This window comes from Ovis aries, chromosome 3, assembly GCF_016772045.2.
Source record: "Ovis aries strain OAR_USU_Benz2616 breed Rambouillet chromosome 3, ARS-UI_Ramb_v3.0, whole genome shotgun sequence".
NCBI classification, from domain to species: Eukaryota; Metazoa; Chordata; class Mammalia; order Artiodactyla; family Bovidae; genus Ovis; species Ovis aries.
In genome coordinates this window covers 125,981,734-126,006,036 of record NC_056056.1, presented here as the reverse complement: position 1 = coordinate 126,006,036, position 24,303 = coordinate 125,981,734, and the positions used below count along the sequence as shown (strand labels likewise).

Below are 24,303 nucleotides of genomic sequence, written 5' to 3'. Positions count from 1 at the left end.
CTCTTAAGAGTCCCTTGGACTGCAAGCAGATCAAACTAGTCAGTCAATCCTAAAGGAAATCAACTCTGAATATTCATTGGAAGGACTGATGCTGAAGCTAAATCTCCAATATTTTGGCCACCTGATGTGAAGCGCCAGCTCACTGGAAAAGACCCTGATCCTGGGAAAGACTGAAGGCAAAAGGAGAAGCGAATGAAAGAGGATGAGATGGTTAGATAGCATCACCAACTCAATAGACATGCATTTGAGCAAAGTGTGGGAGAAAGTGTAAAAGACAGGGAAGCCTGGCATGCTACAGTCCATGGGATTGCAGAGTCACACATGACTTAGTGACTGAACAACAGCAGCATGTGTCAGGAACCAACTTTAAACTTTACTTGACTTACCTCATTTAATTCTTGGATGCTCCTGTTGTCCTGGTGTTGAAGCCAAAAACCGTGGCAGTTGAGTTAACTTGCCAGAAATTCACACAGCTAGTAATTGGCAGGGCTGAGAGCGGAATCCACGTCATTTTTGCCCCAGACCTTCCTTCAGCCTTTCTTTTTCTATGTTCCTCTTTGAAATGCTGATACTAATAGAAGTTTCCTATATGATTTTGCTTAGAATGTCTCGTTCTGCTTTGCATTCTAAATTAAACTGTATGGTACTAGCTTCTAAACCTTTTTCTCTTATAGCCACCAGAGAAAGAGGGTGGATTACCTCGTCATGTTGGTAATAAAACTGAATGTGCCTTGTTGGGACTTCTTTTGGATTTAAAGCGGGATTATCAGGATGTTAGAAATGAAATACCAGAAGAAGCACTATACAAAGTCTACACCTTCAATTCTGTCAGAAAGTCCATGAGCACTGTCCTGAAAAATGCAGATGGAAGTTACCGAATATTCAGCAAGGGTGCATCTGAGATAATTCTGAAAAAGTAAGAGTAAAATGCTTAGATGAATAAACTGCTCACTGTGGTCACCTTACGGAATACCTACCCTGTTGTTACTGTTGATGCTTTCTTTTTGTGAACGTCAGGCATTTGCTAGGACCTTACGAGTTTATTAGTGTAATTTAATGGTATTGATCTTTTGTCCAGGGTATTCTGCCATTCTCATACTCCAGCTTCTTTTATTTCTTAGTATTCTTCTACAGGGAAAATAAGCCCATTATATTCCATCTGTATGGTTTAGCAAAATGGACACTGATATTTGTTCTTAGGTATGTTGAGTCCATTGCTGTATAGGATCACAAAAAATAAAAGCCTCCTGGGAAGAAAAATCCATGGTCATGTCTTCTATACGGCATTGTAGATAGTGATGAATGAATTATACATTAGTTTTTAGAATAATAAAGCATTAAAACTTGATCTTGAGGCTCCTCCTTTTATATCAGAGTGAGGTTTTATCATACTTAATGCTACTGCATTGTTGTATTTAAATACCTGCTCTCATTTTTATGATGGTAATCTTTTTTTTTTTCGTACTGTCCATATACAGGCCAGTGGCCCCAGTTTTGACGTCACATGTTTAAATATAATTTTCCTAATGCTTATCTGTTATTACAAGCATTGAAATTATTTTGACTTTTTTTTTTTTAATTCCAGTAGAAAACTTTTGTAAAAAATTGAGGAATTCTGGAAAATTAGAACTCACTTGAAATTGCAATATTTAAAATATTTCCATTTTAGTTCGCTTATAAATGGATTATAATCCAATGTTATAACATTGGATTATAATCAGCAGATTATAATCTCACGGATTAAGAGAAAAATACATAAATGTTAATGCAAAATATGACAGATGCACACAAAATTTTAAGCTGAGAGATCATACTGTGAAGGGTGTAGCATTTAAGACAGGTTTTGGTATGAAGTTAGAACGTGAAGGTGAAGGAGGCCGAGCTGGAGGGAAGGAGGTGAGAATGTGCAGACCATGTTGGGGGAGTAGCTAATAGTCGTACAGTTCAGCTGAGTGGTGCTGGGCTTTTGTGACACATAGGACTTCTTTCTTCCCTTTACATGTGCTTGGTTATCTGACTTCCTGAAGTATGAGTTACTTTGTTTCTGAGGCTTGTTGGGAAGCAGGTAGACGGATGGAGGAGATTTTTGAGTCAAAACTAGTCAGGTACTGGCTCTGTTGCAACTCATTAGCTGTGAGATCTTCCTTTAGCTTCCATTTTTACTTCACTAAAAAAAGAGGATAATGACCCCGAATTCCAAGACAGTGAGATAAAACAATGCATGTGAAACATCTCACATGCAGTATGCTAAGTAGACAGTATTCTTCTCACAGTGAAATTTACATGTTGTTGTGGAGGCTCTTAAATTCTAGACTCAGCAGTTAAAACAGTTAAGTAGGCCAGATAATGCAGCTAAAGAACTTTTTTCATCAGGTAGCAGAGTGAGCAAAAAAACTGTGGAATTGAGGATAATTCTTGCATCAGGGAATAAGGTGGGTTGGGAGGAGGGGAAAGGATGGGCTGGAGACTGATATCAATTGAAAGGCTATTACAGCAGCTTTAGCTCCAAGTAAGAGCAAGAAGAAGCAGGGGCAGTAGGAAGAAGAGGAAATATTCAGAAGACTGTTCAGAGGACAAGTACATAGGACTTGGGAGCTAATACTATATAGATGACGAGGAAAAGAGTTTAGACTTCCCATTGAAATTACTGGTAGTAATGTTGATATATATTCAATGGTCAGTGAGGAGATGGCCTGTAGTCTCGCCTGCAGTCAATTTAAGGTACTGGTACAACATCTGAGTGGACTCTTAGGATGGGAAAACAATCAGAACAGAAGAGGGGGATTTGGGAATCACTTTCCTAGAGGCAGGAAGCAGCGGCATCACCAAGCAGGAGGAACAAGAGAGGCAACGTGAAAACCTTTCGGTAGGGAAGTATATACAGTTTTATGTATGCAAGTTTTATTTATTACATTGTTAAAAGGTTGTAGTTCATTTCACTGAAACTAAAACTATTTTGGCATTATCTTTCATTCTAATAGAAGGCTTATTTTAACAGTAAGTTACTTTTTTCTTTCATGGTTAAAACAATATAGGTGATGAAACAACATCTCAGGTAAGGGGTTGATTGAACGTGGCTTTTTACTTTAAAAGAAGGACATATGTGGCGATTTTGTGTTACTTAAGACTAATATCTAAATCTATACCAAAATGTTCAGGTACGTAGTTTATTCTTCTCTGCCACTAGGGGTTTTTGGTGAAAATTTTAAAGCTCTGCATTTCCTAAAGACAAGTTTTAAAAATATCTTCAGCAACTGATTCAATGAAGAATGATCAAAGGAGAACTATAAAAAGAGAACTGTTTTGTGAAGGGGAGAGTGAAAAGTAAATATGGTTGAAGCCTGTAAAAACGCAACATGCATAGTTCTCTGAATTCCCAATAATCAGATTACGTGAACTCTAGCCCATCCAAGTCACTTAAATGGCATTGACTATTGTCTTTGTTAATTATTGATGTTTGGATTCAACATTTCCTTATAGGTGTTTCAAAATCTTGAGTGCTAATGGTGAGGCAAAAGTATTCAGACCAAGGGACCGTGATGATATTGTAAAAACTGTGATTGAACCGATGGCATCAGAAGGCTTGAGAACCATATGTCTTGCATTCAGAGATTTCCCAGCAGGAGAACCAGAACCAGAGTGGGATAATGAAAATGATATTGTCACCGGCCTTACATGCATTGCTGTTGTGGGGATTGAAGATCCTGTGAGACCTGAGGTGGTGAAACGTTCTGTGTTCTGCATGTGCAGAAGGCACTAACTGTAACCGGTTTTCTAGTAAAATTCTTAGCCTTTGTGATTTTCTTTCCAATGTGAATCCAAGATGAGTGAAATCATAGTACTTGGGATGCATGTGCTGCCTGTTTATGGTTTTTAATTCAGTAACTGCTCTTTGGGACCCTCCATGTTTATATAGCACCATAACCAGTGCCTTGAACTCAGCAGGTTTTTTCCCATTGATACTTATATTAAATTATATAGTACACACCTTAAAGTTATCTGTGTTCATGCTCTGTGGTCCAGCACTGTCCAGTAGGACTTTCTGCAACCATGGAATTGTCCTGTGTTGTTCCGTATCACAGCCACCAGCCACATGTGACTACTGAGCTTTTGAACTGTGGCTAGTTCAACTGAAAAACGGAATGAAAAAAAATTTTTTTTCAGTTTAAGCATCTTGCTACCATATTGGACAGTCCGCAGCTCTAGACTTTGCTTTTTTTCTTAGTTTCTTTTTCTTAAAGTTTATTGAGCAATAACTTTTTTAAGGTTATTGAGACTATACGAGGATACTGGAGACATAAAGATTTTTGAGATCTCATTCCTAGCCTCAAAGAAGTCACTGTCCTGGATGGGAGTGGACAAATACATAGTTATGACCAGCATATTAGTACACAGATACATATGGAAAGCATGTTATATGAGCACAGAACTTGAGCCCCCAGCCTTTTAAAGCAATAACGTTTAATGCCTTCTTACTGGGTGCCAGCTATTGTGCTTAGTGCTTTACGTGTATTATTTTACTTAATATTCACCTCTGAGCTATAAGCATTATAACTTACAGAAAGACGAAGAAAAAATTGAGATTTATAGAAGTCAGCTGTAAACCATAGAGCTAATATGTTCAAACCTAGCTCTCCTTAAGCTATGTGTGCTTAAAAATCCACTGTGCTATATTAACCCTGAGAGGTGTCAAGTAACTGACTTCCCAGAGATTACCTGATGTGAGTCTTACAGGATGAAGAGGTATTAGCCAGACCGAGAGAGAGAGAGGAAAGCACATTTGAGCAAAAAAGCAACATGAATAAAAAACACAAAGGCAAAAAAAGCTTTTGTTCAGTAACTATCATCAATTGTTTCAGCACCCAATATGTAATACCAGGCAGTCATCTAGGAACTGGAAATACTGTAGTAAACACAATAATTATGAAACTTATACTCTAGAGAGGTAACACAACAGATAAAATGAGAGGTACTCAGTGTGCCAAGTGAAAACACTTCTGTAAGGACTAAGACTTGGTCCCTGCCATCATAGGCCTTCTAATCTAGTTGGCGTGGGGTATGAGGGGGCATCAACTGACTAGTACAAGTGAAATAAGGGCCATAAAGAGTATGCACAGAGTAATAAAGATAACAGAGACCCCACGTTAAAGACTTCTGAGGATTTAACATTTAAGTTGAGTTCTGATGGCTAGAAGTGAGCCAACCATGTTAAGTAGTTGCAAGAACAGTATTCCAGGAAAAGGGGACAAAAAATACAGGAGCCTTAAGGCAAGAAAAAAGATAGCGCTAAGTCATGTCCGACTCTTGCGATACCGTGAACTGGAGCCTGCCAGGTTCCTATGTCCGTGGGATTCTCCAGGCAAGAATACTGGAGTGGGTTGCCATTTCTTTCTCCAGAGGAACTTCCTGACCCAGATATTGAACCCAGGTCTCCCACATTGCAGGCAGATGCTTTGCCGACTGAGCTATGCAGGAAATATTTAGTTTTTTGAATATAGAAAGGAGGGCAGTGTGGCTGTAAGCCTGAACAAGAAAGGGCATATGGGATTATCTTTGGCCTTACCAGGCAGTAAGGGCTCTGAATTGTATTCTGAAATGCAGTGGGAAGTCATTGAAGAAATTCAGGCTGGGAAGTGACATGATTCATGTTAAAGTTGTACACGGAGTACTCTAAGAAATAGAAAAGTGGACACAGAGAACCCAATGAGCTGATTGCAGTGATCTCAGACAGAGATGATCATGGCTTAGTACTTCAGCTGTGCCAGGGAAGTTGGAAGGAAAAGTTCGATTTCAAAGGAAATGGAGGTAGAACTGCTAGATATTCATATGTTGGATTTGGATAGATCTATCTGACGTTGTGGAGGTGTCCGAAAGAGCCAGTTATATGTCAAGTAGACATTTGGAACTAGAAGCCTGAAGGTGAAGTAGGCAAGAGAATCTCTGGAGGAAAATGTATAGCTAGAGACTTAGGACAGAGCTATCTCCTAGTAACTCCTCTGGAGGAGTAGGAATCCCTCTTCAGCTTGCGTACCCGAGTGGCTGGTAGATGGTATAAGAGACTGTAATAAGAGACAAAGCTGCCTATTTAGAGATCAAGGTAAATTCAGTTCGGAGTTCTAGAGTTTCAGATGCTTGTGAGACATCCAGATAAATCATGTTTGCCAACCTTTGGTCAAAGGAAAACCATTCAAAGTTTTATACATTGATTTATGGCTTAAATCTCATCTAAATACAATGTTAAATCAGGATTCCTTCAACTTTTGTCCTTTGGAAGATGTATTGCTCATTTTGTGTTCTTGGCACTGAGGTTGACAGGTTTATTTTTTTTTTTTTTGACATGAAAGTGGCAGTTCATTTCTTCAGTATCACGAAACGAGATGAGTGCTTTCAGAGGAGTGAGACAGTGTAGCAGGAGGTAGCTTTCCAGAGTGCGTCTCCTGGATGGTACAGTCCTCATGTAGAGAATCCTGATTAGTTAGATACCTGGACTAAATCCAGCTTTATTGCATATGCATAGATGCTTTAAAAAGATTTGGCTTCTCTTCAGTTTCTCTGTAGAATTGGAGGTAACTCGTGAGTTTTAAGTGGATGTGTTTGGTGATTAGTGGACTATTAATAATTTCGTTTGCTCTCTTAAATACCGTTTGCCACATAGCTTTAACCGAGACCAGTTGTCGCTTTCTTAGCCTGCTTTCCTCATTTCTGTTACCTGCATGGCCCTCTGGGTATTTGCATTTGCAGCCTCTGTTCTGAAAGGATCGTCATGGATTTTCTGGTTAGAGAAGAACAGGAAAGGATTTTCTAGGCAAAGGGAAACTGCAGAAGCAGAGACCCCAAAATTATACATAGATTAAGTGTATAATAGAAAACAATTTAGATCTTGGAAGCTTTTTTTTTTTTTTCCTAATTCTTTTCTGAAACACAATCATGATACTTAAGACTTTTAACAATAATTCCTAAGTATTCATTATTTTTAAAATTTCCTAAATTATACCACAAATGTGTATTCCAATCAGAATCACCCAGTGCACACATTAAATCTGTTGCCATGCCCCTCAAAGTCTTCATTTAGAGCATCTATAGGTTTCCTCTCTTTTCCATTCTTTCAGATTATCTGTCAAAGAACAAATAGTTTTATTTTCTCCTAATCAGCAAATACACTGTCGTATTTTTGCAGATTATTTGTAGAAGGACGTGTGTCCTGGGGAGTCTTCTACATTCCAGACTTTGCTGAGTGCTTTCCTTCTGTTCCCTGTAAACTGGTAGTTAGATCTAGAGTAGGGTTTCCAGATAAAATACTGTACACCCAACTAAATTTTCAATTTTATCTAAACAGGTTTTTTTTTTTTCCTTAATGTAAGAGTGTCCAGTAGTATAGTATTTGGTCATCTTGTATTTTTTTTAATTAAAATATATTCAGTTTACAATACTGTGTTAGTTTCAGGTATACAGCCAAGTGATTCAGCTATACATTTTTTTCTTTTTTTATTCTTTTCCATTATAGGTTGTTACAAGATATTGAATATAGTTCCCTGTGCTATACAATAAATCCTTGTTTATCAACTAGGAAACTATTCTGAAGCTCAAGTGTGATACTCTGTTATACTGAGAACTTTGTGGTTTATAGTATAACAGTTGAGTAATCATCATGTATTTTTAAGAAAGTGTATTAGAAAAAGAACTCTATTGTCAGATATACCAGATGTTTTAAAGGGGAAACAAACATAAACACAGGGATGCCAATTTAAAAAAAAGCTTTTGCAATAGCTCGGGCAACAAGCATGGTGACGGGAATTGCAGGGAAGGTTTGAGATTCAATTTGCAGGATTCTTTCGCCCTTAAGGATGTAGGGGGTAAGGGAGATGGAGGAGGTCAGATCATCGTTAGGTTTCTGTTAGATAGAAAGCATAGTTTTCCTTTTGGACACCCACATTCTGATGTCTGCTTTTCTGGTATAACTAAGAATCCAACTCTCACAGTGAGCTGGGAAAAACATGTAGTAATTAGCACGTAGATGGTGGTTGGAGGTTCTAGAACAGGAGAGATGACCCTTAAAAAATAAAGAGTTGGGTGGAAAGTGAGTCTCTCTTTACCCCAAGAACACCAACAGTATATGCTGATGTCTGAGCAGTAGAACCCTAAAGGTAGAAAGCCAACCAGGAAAGAATTGCCTGTTGGTTACCAGGGGAAAGGCTCTGGGAAAGGCCTTTGGCAAATGAATAATGCAGGCAAGTTAAGTCAAATGATAACTGAAAGTGAAACCTAAACTAGGACTGTGGCAGTGGAAAAGGAAAGAAGAGGTTATTGGGAATACTGCAAGAAATATTTAATATCTTGAGATGAAATGAAGGTTGTCATTTGTGGGACTGTGAGGCAAACTATATTTGTTCAGTGGGATTTTTTTTCCCCATCCTGGAAATACTCTAATTTTCTTTCATGATATGAATTTTTTCCACATTAACCAGGTGCCAGATGCAATAAAGAAATGTCAGAGGGCTGGAATTACTGTGCGGATGGTCACTGGTGATAATATTAATACTGCTCGGGCTATTGCCACAAAATGTGGTATTTTACATCCTGGGGAAGATTTTCTTTGCCTAGAAGGTAAAGATTTCAACAGGAGAATACGAAATGAAAAAGGAGAGGTAAGGGTGTTTTGCTTTTTAAGCTGCTGTATTTTTAGTATATTAGGAATTTCATTCAACAGATACACTTTGAATACACACTGTGTGTTAGGCATCACACCTGGAGAGGTGCAGCCCTCACCTCAAGAAGCAAAACATTTTAGGAAATAGAGGGAACAAGTGATAAAGAAGTTTGCCTTGAAGGGAGTGAGCGGTTCTTTTTTTCAGTCCGGGCCCAAAAAACACAGTATGTGTAAGCCAGTAAGGGGAGATGATTTTGGACAGGTTGCTATGGAACATATTTTAGGAGGCCCCAGACTTTGCACTGCTTATGCTAAGGAGTTCTTATGTTCATAGGCAGTGGGGAGATGGTTAAAATCTGATCTTGTAATAATATGCATAACATTGTTCTCAAACTTGAGTCTGCATCAGAGTGACCTGTAGAGCTTTGTGTAGTACATGGATTACTAGGCGCCACTTCACAGTATCTTTATCAGCTAGGCCTTGGATCTTGCTCAGCAATTTCCATTTCTAACAAGTTCCCAGGAGTTGCTGATACTGCTGGTCTGGTAACCATCCTTTGAGAACCACTGATACAAATGCTAGATAGCTAATTTGGAATTAGAAAACTAGGCTTGGGCATGTTTTAACTTTGACGAAAATTTATAGATTGAGCAAGAGCGGATAGACAAGATTTGGCCAAAGCTTCGAGTGCTTGCAAGATCATCTCCTACTGACAAACATACACTGGTTAAAGGTGAGTAGGTTTTGCAATTTTCCCACAACTTTTTGATACAGAAATGCATTGTTTCCTAAAATAGTAACAGATACTGAATATTAAATTGACTCATGGATGTCATCTTTGCCAATAAAATCTAAATACATTTCCTGTTGATACCTTAGGTGGATTGTGTTTATTCTCAGTGAGTAAAACAGGATATAATAGCTAATACAACAATTTCTGGAGTTGTTCCTTGCCCAGCATCTCAGCAGTTTCCATTTCTCTATGCTTAACTATTTATTTTGAACTTTGAGTCTATATAACTGGCCAGCCAAGGTATATCCTACAGAATCACTATTAAATTAAACAAATCGTTTTTACAGCACAGATACTTTTATTCCAGGTATAATTGACAGCACTGTTTCCGAACAACGCCAGGTGGTAGCTGTCACTGGTGATGGTACAAATGATGGCCCGGCGTTAAAGAAAGCTGATGTTGGATTTGCAATGGTAGGCACTCACCTAATTCAAATATTCAGTTAGACATAATTTACTGGCTGAATTTTCTGTTTGTTTGGTTTCTTTGTTACTAAATTGCTGTTGATTTTAAACACCGTCCCTCTACTCTTGAGGGACAGCATGTAAGCCGAAATGGGTTTATAAGTCTAATTAGTTTATATGATAACTTTTTTTGATGCTGGAAGAAGACTTTTTTTGAACAGTTATAATACGATCATACATTTACATTGTACTCTGTAAAGTATATAAGTGTCTGTATCTCATCTAAACCTTGTAGTGGTCCTGTTAAATTATTTATGCATATAAATAGTTATGCACTAAATTAGTTATGCATATTTAAGAATAAAATTAGAAATCTTGCACTCAACTGAAAATGTCTTAAGTAACTTTTCAGAAGAATCATTTAATATATAATAGGTCTAATCTTGTTTAATTGAAAACAGTCTGCTTCACACCACCCAAGTTCTCAATTTATATTTGATTATTTTAAAAGTGCAAGGAAATTTCAGCCTTTCATTATTTTCTTTATACTGTAGCCATAGTACTGATGAAGTGTTTACTATAAAATAGATATCTTGAAATACGCATGCTACATAAATGTTTAATGATTAAAATTAGACTGTTGAATCTTTGAATCCAATCCTAATGTTTCAGTGTTGGGATGAATCTTTGTACTTACCATGACATAGAAAATTTAAGTGTATTTTATTTAATTTTAATTTGATTTATTTAACTTTTAGAATATACAAGTCCAAAATCACAATTCTCAAATACAAAAATACAAAACTGAATTTTTTCCCCTAAATTTGCAGCACACTCATTTATTGCAAAAAAATATTCTGGATGATGTGAGGGTGTTATTTATCACACTTAATATGAACATTCATAGTCACTGTAGAAATAGAAATACTAATGTGTGTTATGGGATGCTAACCCTGTCTGGGAGAATTTGTGATAGCAGGTGTGTGCTTTTAGAGTACGATCGGGCTTTGGATTCTGAAATACAGTCAGGCCCAGGTGTTTCAGAAAAGAGAATATTTATGTGTACCCGTGTTTGTTTGCATGATTTGTCCCTCTGATGTTTCACGGCTAAAGTAGAGGTTTAGCAGAACCATCGCGATGGTGGCTGCCTTTCAGCAGAAGTTAGGGAGATGGAAGAAGGAAATGATACGGGTAAAGTACCCTCAACCAGTACCTGTGAACCCAGAGTTTCCCACTCTGCCTTGTCCCAGACTCCTTATGGTAAGCAGGACGTTGGTGGGAACTTCTGAAGAGTGGAAAAAGGTAGCTGAGAGAATAAGGAATGTTTCAGGGCCGTTGCTTTGGCTGTAAGCAAAACAGGTTCACTTTGGAAACACAGAATCATTGCTCTTGAGCATTTAGCAGGATCCTTACTTCTGCTCTCATCTGGACAGCTGACCAGGAATGTATTTATGTACAGTGCATTTTAAAATTCAAAAACAAAAAACTTTCTTCCTGAGACTTCAGTGCTTAAGGCAGATGCTAAGGGCTTTAAATAAAGGCAGGTAAATATAGTATTTCAAACAAAAGCACAATACACCTGCTAGTCTTATTTGATTTTTAAGACATGAAAGTTTTAAGCCCATTTTACCACCTGTTTTTTTAAAGGTAGCATGTCAAAAAAAAAGTCTTAAATTTATTTTAGATTTTTTTTATTTTTTTGTATGGAGAAAGAGAAAGTACTTAGTGGCTCGGAAGCCACTTGAAAAGCACTTTCAAGTGACTTGAGAGCATTCTTGCTCAAGCTTGAGTTTAATTTGTGTATTTGTTCACTTCTTCAATTTCATATTTTAAAACTGAAAGACAAAATTATTTATCTCAGGATTTTATTAGAGACCCACAAAAAATTGCTATCGATTAGATCTTTCTAAACCTGTTTCTTATATTTCAGACAAATAGTATTTTAAAACAGTCTATTCTCTTCTCCTTTTTTCCTCTCTCTTTCCCTTTTTCTCTCTCTCTTTCTCTGTGTCTGTATCTATGTGTATTTGGCAAATTCAACATTAAAATTTACAACAATAAAATAAAGGGGCTCTAATGTGAGTACATTATTAGCTTGCAAAGAGACCTGGCATTTTCCCTTACTTAGCCACTCCTTTTAGAATTCCTTTAGATGGCAAGTCTCCATGCTGTGTTTAAAATATGATTACCTTATTTTTAAAATTATATTGCATTATTCTTACCGAGGGCCTTCCCAGGTGGCACTTGTAGTAAAGAACCCACCTGCCAATGCAGGAGACAGTGGGTTCAATCCCTGGGTTGAGACTATCCCCTGGAGGAGGGCATGGCAGCCTACTCCAGTATTCTTGCCTGGAAAATCCCTTGGACAGAGGAGCCTGATGGGCTACAGTCCATGGGGTCACAAAGAGTCGGACACAACTGAAGCAACTTAGCATCCACACATTCTTACCAAAATTCAGTTAACCACATATCTACAGATATTTCTGTCGTCAAAGCCTGAATGCCATTGTCAGGCGACTGTATGCTCCTCGGTTCTGTCTCATCACAACAGAGATTTGGGGTGACGGACATTAAAGCCCCCCTCGGCGTGTCGCAGCTCTCGGGTCTTAGACAGACTGTGTTATAGCTCTCAGGTCTCGAACGGACCGTGTTATAGCTCTTAGACAAATCAGTGTTACAGCTCTTAGACAGCTCAGTGTGACAGCTCTATTTCATTTAGATAATAGCAGGAAAATCCATCTTCGAAGCGTGAGGGCATGTCAAGCCAAAGACGTGAAGAGAAGAGCGCCCCAGTGCGTGGGGAAGAGAGAGAGCGCGCGCCCTTTGGCTCCTCTTTTTGTGTGTTTTCTCCCCCCGGGCCTGCCCTGTGCAAATGGGCTCGGCCAGGAGTGCTGTTTGTTCCACCTGAAGTCCTCACTGCGGTCCTCGGACCTTCCTTTGACCTTCCTTTGTTCTATTTTCGTGGGCCTTTCCCTTCCTTGTCTTTTAGCCACCACCGTTTTAGACTCCTGTTTTCTATTCTAACTACCTAACATTCCCCTCTCAAGAGACGAGAGGCCCAATTCTTTGGGAATAGGGGCGTCAAGGTCTCTCTGGCTACTTCCTGCCGAACGGGGACGGCGAGGGGCATTGGGCCTCTCCCTCTTGCTAGTCTCAAGCCTCAGAGTCCTTATAGCGGGGTCCATCTAAGGGTGAGTGACATTTTCCATGGTCGGCCGTAGTTTTATATCTTTGTTGAACTGGCACTGCACGTTGTAGCTTGTTGACCTGGTGGCAGAGGCTTAGCCTCGATGGTCTCAAAACTGGAGACTACTGCATACCCGGCTCTTATTCCATCCAAGACAAAGCTGCTTCCATCAGTGTACCAGATTTCCTCAGGATTGGTCAGAGGATCTTCGGACAATCCCTCTCGGGGTTTTGTCCAGTGGTCCAAGGTTTCTAGACAAGAGTGAAAGGGGAGAGAGCCCTCGGGGGTAGGCAGGAGAGTGGCTGGGTTAAGAACCTCACAAGGGGATATAGTGAGGCCTGGATTTTCCATCAGCATTACTTGATATCTGAGGATCATTTGATCAGACATCCATAAATGGCCTTTCCCGTTTAGGAGTTGTTCTACTTGGTGGCTGGTAAAAATTGTCTGCCCCCAAAGAAGAGTTTTAAAGCATCTTCTATCATGATTGCAATAGCTGCAAGATTTCAAAGGCGGTGGGCCAGCCTCAGGCAGTTGGATCAAGCCTCTTGGATAAGTAAGCTACAGGCTGGGCCTCAGATCCCAACCTTCAAGTTAACACTCCAAGGCTATTCCCTCTTTCATGGACATAAATTTGGAATGCTTTTTCTGGGTCTGGCAACCTCAAGGCAGGTGCCTGAGTTAAGGCCTGTTTTAGTGTAGCCTCTGCCTTCTTTTGAGGAGTTCCCTACATCAGTGGGATTGAATCATCCTGTCCCTTTAAGCTTTCATATAAGGGGTGGGCAATTAGACCATAGTTGGGTATCCAGATTCTACAATACCCAGTTAGCCCCAGAAAAGCTCACAGTTTTTTCAAGTCATGGGCAACTGGAGGGCAACTGGAGGATTCCTTGTACCCGATCAGAGGACAGCCTCCCAGGCCCATGTGTAATCTGAACTCCCAGGTAAGTGACTTTTGTCTCGACCATCTGTGCCTTAGCACGGAAGACTTTATATCCCCTTTCTGCCAAAAAGTTTAGAACCTGAATTGCATGCTGTTGGGCACTTTTCTCATCTGGAGAGCAGACTAGTAGGTCATCTACATATTGTAATATTTTCCCATTAGGTCCCAGGTCCAGATCTAGGAGATCCCAGCTAAGGGGCTGTTCAAACAGGTGGGGGCTATCTCTGAACCCCTGAGGTAATACTGTCCAAGTCGTCTGTTGGTATTTTTCTCCTGGGGCCTCCCACGCAAAGGCAAAAAGATATTGGGATTCTTTAGCCAGTGGTATGCAAAAAAAGGCATCTTTGAGATCCAAGACTGTAAACCACTTGGCCATGGGTGGGATTTCTCCCAAGACTGCATAGGGATCGGGTACTGTGGGATGGAGGGAGGTTAGCTTCATTTATGATCCGGAGGTCTTGAACTGTTTGCCAGGTTCCGTCCTTTTTCTTTTCTGAGAGGACTGGGGTGTTCCATGGCAAATTGGTGGGGACCAATAGCCCACAAGTAAGGAATTTGTTTATTAAAGGCTGTAGTCCCTCCCGAGCCTCTCTTCTGAGAGGGGTATTGTTTCCGGTTAGGAAACCGAGTGGGATCTCGGAGGACAATGATGACCGGTTCAGCTTGGTGGGCTCATCCAGGAATCCCTTGGTCCCACACCTGGGGGTTAATTTTGTCTTTCCCTAGTTTTTGGTCCCTCTCTATGGGTTCTTCAGTAGTAACCAGGAGCTGTAGAGCTCTAGGGGCTGAAAAGCTTCCCATCACAAGGGTGGTCCCCAGTTTAATGAGTATATCTCTTCCCAATAAGGGAGTAGGATACTCAGGGACCACCAGAAACTGGTGGGAAAATATTTGTCCATCCCAGCAACAAAGAAGTGCTCGGGTGAATCTTTTAGTAATTGTTTTTCCTGTAGCACCCAGAATGGTACAGGTTTGGGAGGAGAAGGCTCCGGAGAAGGAGATCAAGACAGAGTAGGTAGCCCCTGTGTCAGCCAAGAAATTCTCAGACCTACCTGCCACATCCAGTTGCACCCTTGGCTCCAGCCCCGTGATGGTTATCTGTGAAAGGTGGGCTGGCTGGAGCAGGCCACTTCAGTCTTCTTGAACCATCATGAGGGAAGGCTTGGCACTTGACCTTGAGGCTCTTGGGTCTCAAGGGCAGAGTGCTGCCCAATGTCCTAGTTGATGGCATTTGTGGCAAGCTGTTCTAGGAGACTTGTCACGGTTCGGACACTCTTTGGCCCAATGCCCCGCCTGTCTACAGAATAGGCATTTGCCTCGTGCCTTGTCCTTGAAGGACTCGGGGTGTGCCATAGGGTTTCTCTGGAGGGTGGCCAGCATCTGGGCATTCCTTGTCTCTTTCCTTTTCTCCCTTTCCTGGGCTTGGCCTCCCTCTCTTGTTCTCTGTTATAAAGGGTATTGGTGGCTGTCTGGACCATCTTATCTAAAGAGGCAGCAGGGTCCTGCTGCTGTAGCTGTTGTAACTTAATTCTGATATCTGATGTACACTGGGACAGGAATTTGTCCTTTAAAATCACCTATCCCTCATAAGAGTCTAAGTCCAGATTGATAAACTTTTGGAGGGCCTCTTTTAGCCTCTCCAGAAAGGCAATGAGGTTCTCGTTGGGCTCCTGAGTTATTGCTGAGACGTGGGCATAACTGATCCTGCCTTCACACAGATTAGAAAATGATCTGTTTCCCAGATGTGCTCAGGGTCATTATAATTCCAATTAGGTCGGAAGAGGGGACTGCAGTTTCCTCTACTGGGTATTTATCGCTTGACTTGTGAAGCCCTGTTGCATGCCTTCAGGCTTCCTTTAAGACCCTAGGATGCTCAGGGTCAGATAAAGTTTAACTAAATATGACCATGATGTCCTTCCACGTCAAGTCAAAGGCCAAGGTAATATGTTGGAATGTATCTAGATATTTGCCTGGTTCATCTGTATAGCTTCCCACGTCTTATTTGATCTGTCTTAGTTCTAAGAGGGAGAAGGGCTTATGGACCCGGGTTGGTCCGAATTCTCCAGTTTCAACTAAGGGACATACTTGAGGTGGCTTTTGTGGAGGGGGTGCTCCTGGATATGGGGGCACGTTTGGATACAAGGAAGGAGCACCAGACAACTTGGGAGCTGTGGGAGGTGAGCCTTTATGGGGGCGCGGGGTGGGGTGGGGATTCCTCCTCTTGGTTGCCTGTGCCTAACACCATTTGCCTAGTAGGCTCACTTTTAGGGCGTACAACAATCCCATACTTAAGACAGAGTTCCTTCATATCTCTTAATCGGAAGAAAATTTAGACATAGGGGATCTCTGTCCATTTCCCTTGTTTTTTGCAGAATAATTCTAATTGCAGGATGGTACTGTAATTTAAAAGTCCCATCCTCAGGCCAATGTTCCTCATCCCCCAGTGGATACTGTGGTCACACAGTGGCACAAAAAAATTTTAAGCGACTCCTCCTCGGAGTTAGAAGATCGAACAGCTTCCAGTTATCAAGGATGCATCTCAAGGGTGTCTGCCGGGAAGTGGATTGGTTATTTCCCATCTGAAAAACAGTCATGACAGGGAGGGAAAGGAAGAGAAAAAACTAAAAGGCCTCCTTCAGCTTCATGGGTGGACTTCCTTAGGGGTGAGTCTTTCTGAAGCTTATCCTACCCAGTACTGTTGCAACCTGAGAGCCAGGCGTTCCCAGGTCAAGGTGCAGATCCCCAGGCAGGCTGAGGCGTGACAGCCTCCTGGAGATCTAATCCCCAGGCAGGGAGAGGCTTGACGGCCTCCCGAGAATTGGGTCCCTGAGCAGATCGAGGTGTGACAACCTCCTGGGTTCCCTGGGACTGGCGGATCCCCGAGCAGGTTGAGGCATGACAACCTTTCGAGGACCAAATCCCTAGGCAGGTCAAGGCAGGTTGACCTCCTGGGACCCCCGGACTGGAGTTGGGCATCCCCAAGACCTCCAGCGTGACCAGTGCTGAGTAGGATTAAGGGGTTGGATATTATATAGTATTTCCCTCCCAAGGCCAGCTATTTTCTGGTTGTCCCTCCAAAAGTTTCTAGAGGCAACATTGTGGGCCCGGATGGGGCTGAGGAAAGGAGCTTGAAACAGGAGGGAATGGGGCAGGGCACAACCTTTGAAAGAATGACATAGCACAAGGGCTAAACCAATTAAAGTCAGTTGGGTCCAACATGACAAGTTAAATTCAGTTCAGTTCAGTCGCTCAGTCGTGTCTGACTCTTTGCCACCCTATGAATTCCAGCACACCAGGCCTCCTTGTCCATCACCACCTCCCGGAGTTCACTCAAACTCAGGTCCATTGAGTCGGTGATGCCATCCAGCCATCTCATCCTCTGCAGTCCCCTTTCCTCCTGCCCCCAATCCCTCCCAGCATCAGATTCTTTTCCAGTGAGTCAACTCTTCACATGAGGTGGCCAAAGTCCTGGAGTTTCAGCTTTAGCATCATTCCTTCCAAAGAACACCCAGAACCAATCTCATTTAGGATGGACTAGTTGGATCTCCTTGCAGTCCAAGGAACTCTCAAGAGTCTTCTCCAACACCACAGTTCAAAAGCATCAATTCTTCGGCACTCAGCTTTCTTCACAGTCCAACTCTCACATCCATACATGACCACAAGAAAAACCATAGCCTTGACTAGACGGACCTTTGTTGGCAAAGTGATGTCTCTGCTTTTGAATGTGCTGTCTAGGTTGGTCATAACTTTCCTTCCAAGGAGCAAGCGTCTTTTAATTTCATGGCTGCAGTCACCATCTGCAGTGATTTTGGAGCCCAGAAAAATAAAGTCTGACACTGTTTCCACTGTTTCCCCATCTATTTCCCATGAAGTTAAATTCAAGTAAACCTTAATCCTCAATCTGTAAACCAAAAGACACACCCAGAGATGGCAGGACAGCTCTAAGGCAGTGTCAAAAGAGGGAGGGGTGGGTGGTTCCCCAATGATTGGGATGATCCTCCCACTCGTTAGCATATGAGTTCACCCCGCCAGCAAAACCTAGCCAGGCTGCATTCCATGGCCCCAGCCCTTGTCGTTGGCAATGGCCCACACCCTGAAAAATGGCTTCTCTGAATCCTAACAAATCTACCTCTTACTTACCACTTTGTCTCAATGAATTTTTGCAATGAGACCAAGCCTGAGCTTCATGGGTTTTGGCCGGGCTTGAGTCCTGGGAGAGAGGGAGCTGAAGGACAGGAGGAAAAAGCAGTGGGAAAAACATGCCAAGGGATCCCCTTCGTAGCCTGCCAGAAAGCCTGCTAAATTCCTGACCTGTGCTCACAGCTTTCATTGGCCTGATCCTTGGCACAGAGAAGAGAAAGGACAGAAGAACCCGCACCGGCTTGGGTAACAGCTACTGGGGCCCAGCAGATAGCGCCTTTGGGACATGCCTAGGAGTAGCCTCTCCAGAGTCCCTCAGTTGCACCTACTGCCTCCCGCCTGTTCACGGGGGTTCAAGGAAACAAGAAATGAGAGATTGTCAAGGAATTAAGATTTTGGTAGGCATGTCCCTCCAGCCATAGGAGCGAGGACCTCCTACCTTAACTGGAGGTCTTCTGGAATCTGAGACCGAGACGCGTGACCTTTCTGCTGGGTTTGTTTTTCACTGTCCTGGTTTCCAGCACGATGGGCCTCTTTAGTCAGTTCCCTTGCTCTGGGTTTTCTTCGTGTTCCGCTTCTACTGCGGGAGCTTTCACTGAGTTGGGCTCCTGCTGTGCTTGGCTTATCCTTGCAGCCAGCGTCCCGGTTGTTTCAGCCAGGTTAAATTCGAGTCACGGCACCATCGATGTCAGGCGAGTGTATGCTCCTCGGTTCTGTCTCGTCACAACAGAGATTTGGAGTGACGAACATTAAAGCCCCCTTGGCGTGTCACAGCTCCTGGGTCTTAGACAGACCGTGTTATAGCTCTCAGATCTCGAATGGACCATGTTATAGCTCTTAGACAAGTCAGGGTTACAGCTCTATTTTATTTAGATAATAGCAGGAAAATCCATCTTCGAGGTGTGAGGGCATGTTGAGCCAAAGATGTGAAGAGAAGAGCCCCCGGTGCACGGGGGTGGGGGACAGCGAAAGCGCGCCCTTTGGCTCCTCTTTATATGTGTTTTCTTCCCCCTGGGCCTGCTCTGTGCAAATTGGGCTCAGCCAGGAGGGCTGTTTGTTCTACCTGAAGTCCTCACTCCGGTCCTCGGACCTTCCTTTGACTTTCCTCTGTTCTGTTTTCACCAGCTTTTCCCTTCCCTGTCTTTTAGTCACTGCCATTTTGGACTCCTGTTTTCTATTCTAACTGCCTAACACCATGATGTATTAATATTTCTGAAAGCAGGCATGCATCTGTGGTAATAAAATCTTCCCTAAGGTAGTTAAAATATCTTAATTTAAAATGCTTTCAAACTTTGGGTTAATAAACATTTGTTTCTTCTCCAAACATTAAGAAGCTGTTGCCAGTATCTGGTCCAGAGGTGAGTAGTTGCTGCCTCCTAAGGGTTCAGCACATAAGGGAGTACTTCAGTGAAGCACAGTGGCAACAGTGAAGGGCTAAACACAGCACGGAGAGTGCCTCCAGGAAGAAGTCCTAGACTCTGCCTCTAGAGGCTAAGAAAGGTTTTCTGAAAGAGGTGCCATTTGAGCCGAGGGAGGGAGAAAAGTACTGCCAAGAGACTCCCAAGAATTACAAGTAGCCTAACTTCGCTAGAAGAGGGTATGGTGTTGGTGGATACTAGATGTCAGGATCAGAAGGGCCTTGACTATGAAGCTGAGCAATTTGTCTTATATCTTGTAGATCAGCAGTTCCCAAGCAAACTTCTGAGGTCTGACTCTTCGCAGCCCTTTGGACTGTAGCCTGCCAGGCTCCTCTGTCCATGGGACTCTCCAGGCAAGAATACTGGAGTGGGTTGCCAGTATTATTCTTGATATTGGCAACCCTGTCCAGGGAATCTTCCCAACCTAGGGATTGAACCCAGGTCTCCTACATTGGCAGGCGGGTTCTTTAACACTGAGCCACCTGGAAAGCCCCAGCATACAGCTTTAAGAAGCTCATAAAAAAGCTATTTTAAACTCTTTTTGATAGAAAGTTTCCCAGGCTTGTTTCACAATGGAACTAGTTTTTATTTGGACACCAATTAACATCTTAAGGTTGCTTTTCAAATTTCAAAAGATTTTGAGCTGGGGACTGTAGATTTGCATTTGCTGAAGATGGAGAACGATTTGAGGCAGGGAAATGTGTTGGGTTTGGATGTGTTAAGCATGTCGCACATTAAAAGTAAAATATTCAGATTAGGGGCTAGAAACCAAAATTTTAAATTAAGATTGCTCCTTCATGAACTGTTTTAAGAAAAGCTTGATTTGGACTTTGTTTTTGTGTTTATCAAAACAATATCACATAGCTTTTAAAAAGTCAGACAGTTGTAGAAGACTTGATAAACTATATCCCCTACCACATAGCACTTCTTACAGCTCCTTTTCTGACTAAAGAAAACCAACTATTTTCGCTGTTTCTTTTCCTCAGTTGTTTGCCTCCATGTATCTAAATGGCACAATAACAAGGATTTTTTAAATTTGTTTAATAAAAAGCATCTGTTGATGACTTTTCATTTAGGGAGGTAAGGATTTAGCGCTTTGATAGGCACACACAGAGACATCTGTAAGCTTTCATGCACACTTTCTCTCCTGTCTTCTTCCATCAGAGTTAGAGATCAGTCAGTATACCATCCTTAGTGTGGTTGGTTATAGTGAATGGAAAGCTGAGCCATGTGGTCGATGCTAATTACTGTTACTTCCTTGTGTGACTTTTTGCACTTGCTATACATTTTCTTTTTCAATTCACCTTTTAATCTTTCTCTGTTTATTTTCTTAGTTTTTTTTTTAATGTTCTTAACTCTAATTCATCAGCATCTTCTCCTTTCATTATGTCAGAGATGTCAGGCAGTTTTACCATTCTGCCTTCTTACTACTACCTCTCCCAGATCTTTTGACATGGTTTAATCTGAACTGTTTGCTCAGCCTGCTGCACAGCTGTCTCCTTACCCCTCTATTATGTTGCATTTGAATTTCTTAGATTTGATGTAATTTTCTTTTTGATTTATGAAGTTGCATGATGTCATCATCTTTTTTGGTTTACCCTCTCATGTAGTAATGCCATCTCCAATAGATTCCTGAGAAAAAGGATTTCGTGAAAGTTAAAACTTTTTCATAACTCTTATGAGTGAAATCTCTCTTTCTTCAAAGACTTCTCCTTGGTACTTAGTCCTGCTTGGTGTAAAAATCTAGATCGGAAATTACTTTCGCTCAGAATTTTGGATTTGTACCTTCATTGTTACTACGTATCATTTTGAATTTTGAACCTCCTTTTGCTTTTCTTTCCATTTTGGTGGTATGTAAGTCTTTCCTTTGTTCTCAGTCCTCTGAAACGTCATGATGTTTTGTCTCAGGGCAACTTTTTTCTATGAAAACTCATTGTCTTCAGTTTTGTGACATTTTCTTATACTCGTCTTATTTCTTCTCCACTGTTTATTCTTTGTGGATTTGTCCCCCTGGTTTTTTAACCTCGTGGGCTTGCCTTACTTTGTCTTTTTTTTTTTTTTCTCCTGTCTGCCGTACTTTTATCATCTTGCAGGAGTACAGGAGTATTTCCTCAGCTTCTGTTGTATTTTCATATATGTTATCATATATTTAATTTCCAAGAGTTGTTTTTGGATCTCTGAGTTCTTGTTTCATTGCTGTGCCTTTTGTCATTCTAAGGATTTGGTTGTTGGTTTTTTTTTTTAATGTCTCCTACATGAGTTCTTTACCACTAACACCACCTGGGAAACCCCGATTTTTTTTTTTTTTTTTAATCAGCTTTTGTCCATCTGTAGAGTCTGTGTCTTTATCTCCCTTTAATTTAGTCTGTGTCTTTCAGGTTAGCGCTTTCATCACATGTCAAAGTGATGGTTGGTTGTTTCTGCATATTTTTACCAGTAGGAAGCTGAAAAGCTGGAAAGCCTGAGGCCTCTATGTACGACGTATCAACCAGAAGCTTCCCAGTAAAGTGATCTGGCTTGGCCATTTCACTTTCTTAGGGTGCCGTGAATTTTTGGTATCTGTCGGTCTTATCTCCTAGGATGGTCAGATTTTCAGGAAAGAGTTTTCAAATCTGCTGCCTACAGGGCAATCTTGATTTCTGGGAAACAAGTAGAAGAAGAGTACTGTACTCAGCAGCACGTGGTACCCTTGAGTCTAAAGTTCGCTGTTGGACCCTCTTTGGTCAATTAGCAGGCGGTCTCCTGCCAGGCCAGGGAGTAGCAAAGTGCCCAGTTGTGTGGGCTTGGGGAGGGCTTCTGGGGCTCCAGTTGCCTTTTCTTTTAATTTTGTTATTAAAATGTAACACATACAGAAAAGTTTCTCTGTCATAAGTACGCACTGAATGGATTACCCCAGATCAACAGACCTGTTCTGTGCAAGGCAAGAAATATATGTTCTGTATTCCCATATTCCTCACCCACACTCTCTTCTAATTACTGCTGTGTCTCTCCACAGAGATAACCAGTATTCTGAAGATTTCCTTTGTCTGTTTTTATACTTTGTAATTAGGATTATCTGTTACATGTTATTTTTGAGTCCATCTTCCTTTATGCATCATTGTGGTGAGGTTCGTCTGTGTAGTTGCATAGAGCTGTAGTTCACTCATTTTTATTAATCCACAACTTACTCATCTATCCCATTCCCCTGTTGAGAGACTCTGTTATTTTAGTTTAGACCTTCTAAGTACTTGCTCAGTGTCTTCAGTAAACGTAAGAATTTCTCCTGTTTTCATTCATGCCTTCACCTCTTCATCCGATGCTGTAAGTCCTGAGCCTTACTTAGAAGAGTCCTGGGGTGCAAAAAAAGCGGCTACTCTGCTCTCCCTACTGTTTAGGGCTCAGCTTTCTGGGTCTGTGAGTTTCTTACCTATTTAGTTATCTGCTTTCCAACCTCTTATGATGTATCTCTTTTCCCACTAACTTTTAGCCATTGAGAGTTTTTATTTTTTAATTTAAAAAATCTTTTATGTGACTTCTGGAAGGAACTTGGGGTAGTACTTGTGTCTATTTCTCTCTTTTTTTTTTAAACCAAAGTTGAACTTTATTGTAAATGTCTCATTTATTATTTTCAATTTCTACTGAGATGAATGTCTTTCTGGGAGACAGTGTCTTAGACTTTTACAGTAAATGTAAGTCAATAATTATTAAGTATAATAGTAAATTTTTGTTTGTAAAATACATATTATCCTTTCAAATATTTAAAAGTTGTATTTTAAACAATTCAGTCTAATTCTCAGAAATTTTCTTTAATAGGGTATCGCTGGAACTGATGTAGCTAAAGAAGCATCTGATATTATTCTCACGGATGACAATTTTACAAGCATTGTTAAAGCAGTTATGTGGGGACGAAATGTCTATGACAGCATCTCAAAATTCCTTCAGTTCCAGCTTACCGTTAATGTAGTAGCAGTGATTGTTGCTTTCACGGGCGCCTGTATTACTCAAGTAGGTTGACAATTTGTTTATTAAAACTTGCTTATTTTAGAGCACAAATGTATATAACCTGCCTTTTTCAAATATTTAAGTATTTAAATAAGTTCAAGCTTAGCATTTTAGGTTAATTAATACAGAAATGTAATTTTTAACTCCTGTACTTTAAGTTTTTAAATAGAAATGGCTTCCTGAGAATTGCTGAATCCCTGGAAAGTTGTGAGTGTCTGTTAAGAAACCTGTCTTTTCTAGGACTCGCCACTTAAAGCTGTGCAGATGCTATGGGTAAACCTCATCATGGATACGCTTGCTTCCCTGGCTCTGGCGACCGAACCCCCCACTGAATCTCTCTTGCTTCGGAAACCTTATGGTAGAAATAAGCCTCTCATCTCACGCACAATGATGAAGAATATTTTGGGTCATGCATTCTATCAGCTTGTCGTAGTCTTTACACTCTTGTTTGCCGGTAAGAATTCAGTGCCCAGTAAAGCTTCAGTTGTTTTGGTCCTGAGCTCATATTGCAGATTTTTCAAGAATGTATGTTATTTTTCTTTCTGGCTCCCCATTTATCTTTAATTTCTTCTGTCAGTGGATGCTTAGTACCTTTTGAGAGGCAGTGTGATAGTAGTGGGAAGTAAAGGGTCCTGATTTCTTATCCTTGGCCCTGCCGCTAACTTAGATGTGATCTTGAATGTGTCACCATAGTTCAGGGGGGCTTCAGTCTCCTTCCATCTAAGATAAGAGAGTGGTACTGGAGGATCCCAGGTCCCTCACAACTCTTTCTGTGCTGCTGTTAGAGA

General features: G+C 41.2%; 1 protein-coding gene across 9 annotated transcripts in view; it reads left to right on the top strand.

Annotated features, from left to right (window-relative positions):
• Nucleotides 1-24,303, top strand: part of ATP2B1 (ATPase plasma membrane Ca2+ transporting 1) — a 134,417-nt gene that overhangs the window by 94,366 nt on the left and 15,748 nt on the right. For all 9 annotated transcript variants that reach the window (XM_060414019.1, XM_042246594.1, XM_060414023.1 and 6 more), the window contains exons 11-17: nucleotides 675-916; nucleotides 3,481-3,718; nucleotides 8,466-8,645; nucleotides 9,294-9,381; nucleotides 9,749-9,855; nucleotides 23,327-23,518; nucleotides 23,756-23,969. In XM_060414019.1, the coding sequence (XP_060270002.1) occupies nucleotides 675-916; nucleotides 3,481-3,718; nucleotides 8,466-8,645; nucleotides 9,294-9,381; nucleotides 9,749-9,855; nucleotides 23,327-23,518; nucleotides 23,756-23,969 (1,261 nt within the window). The remainder of the gene's footprint in view (nucleotides 1-674; nucleotides 917-3,480; nucleotides 3,719-8,465; nucleotides 8,646-9,293; nucleotides 9,382-9,748; nucleotides 9,856-23,326; nucleotides 23,519-23,755; nucleotides 23,970-24,303) is intronic.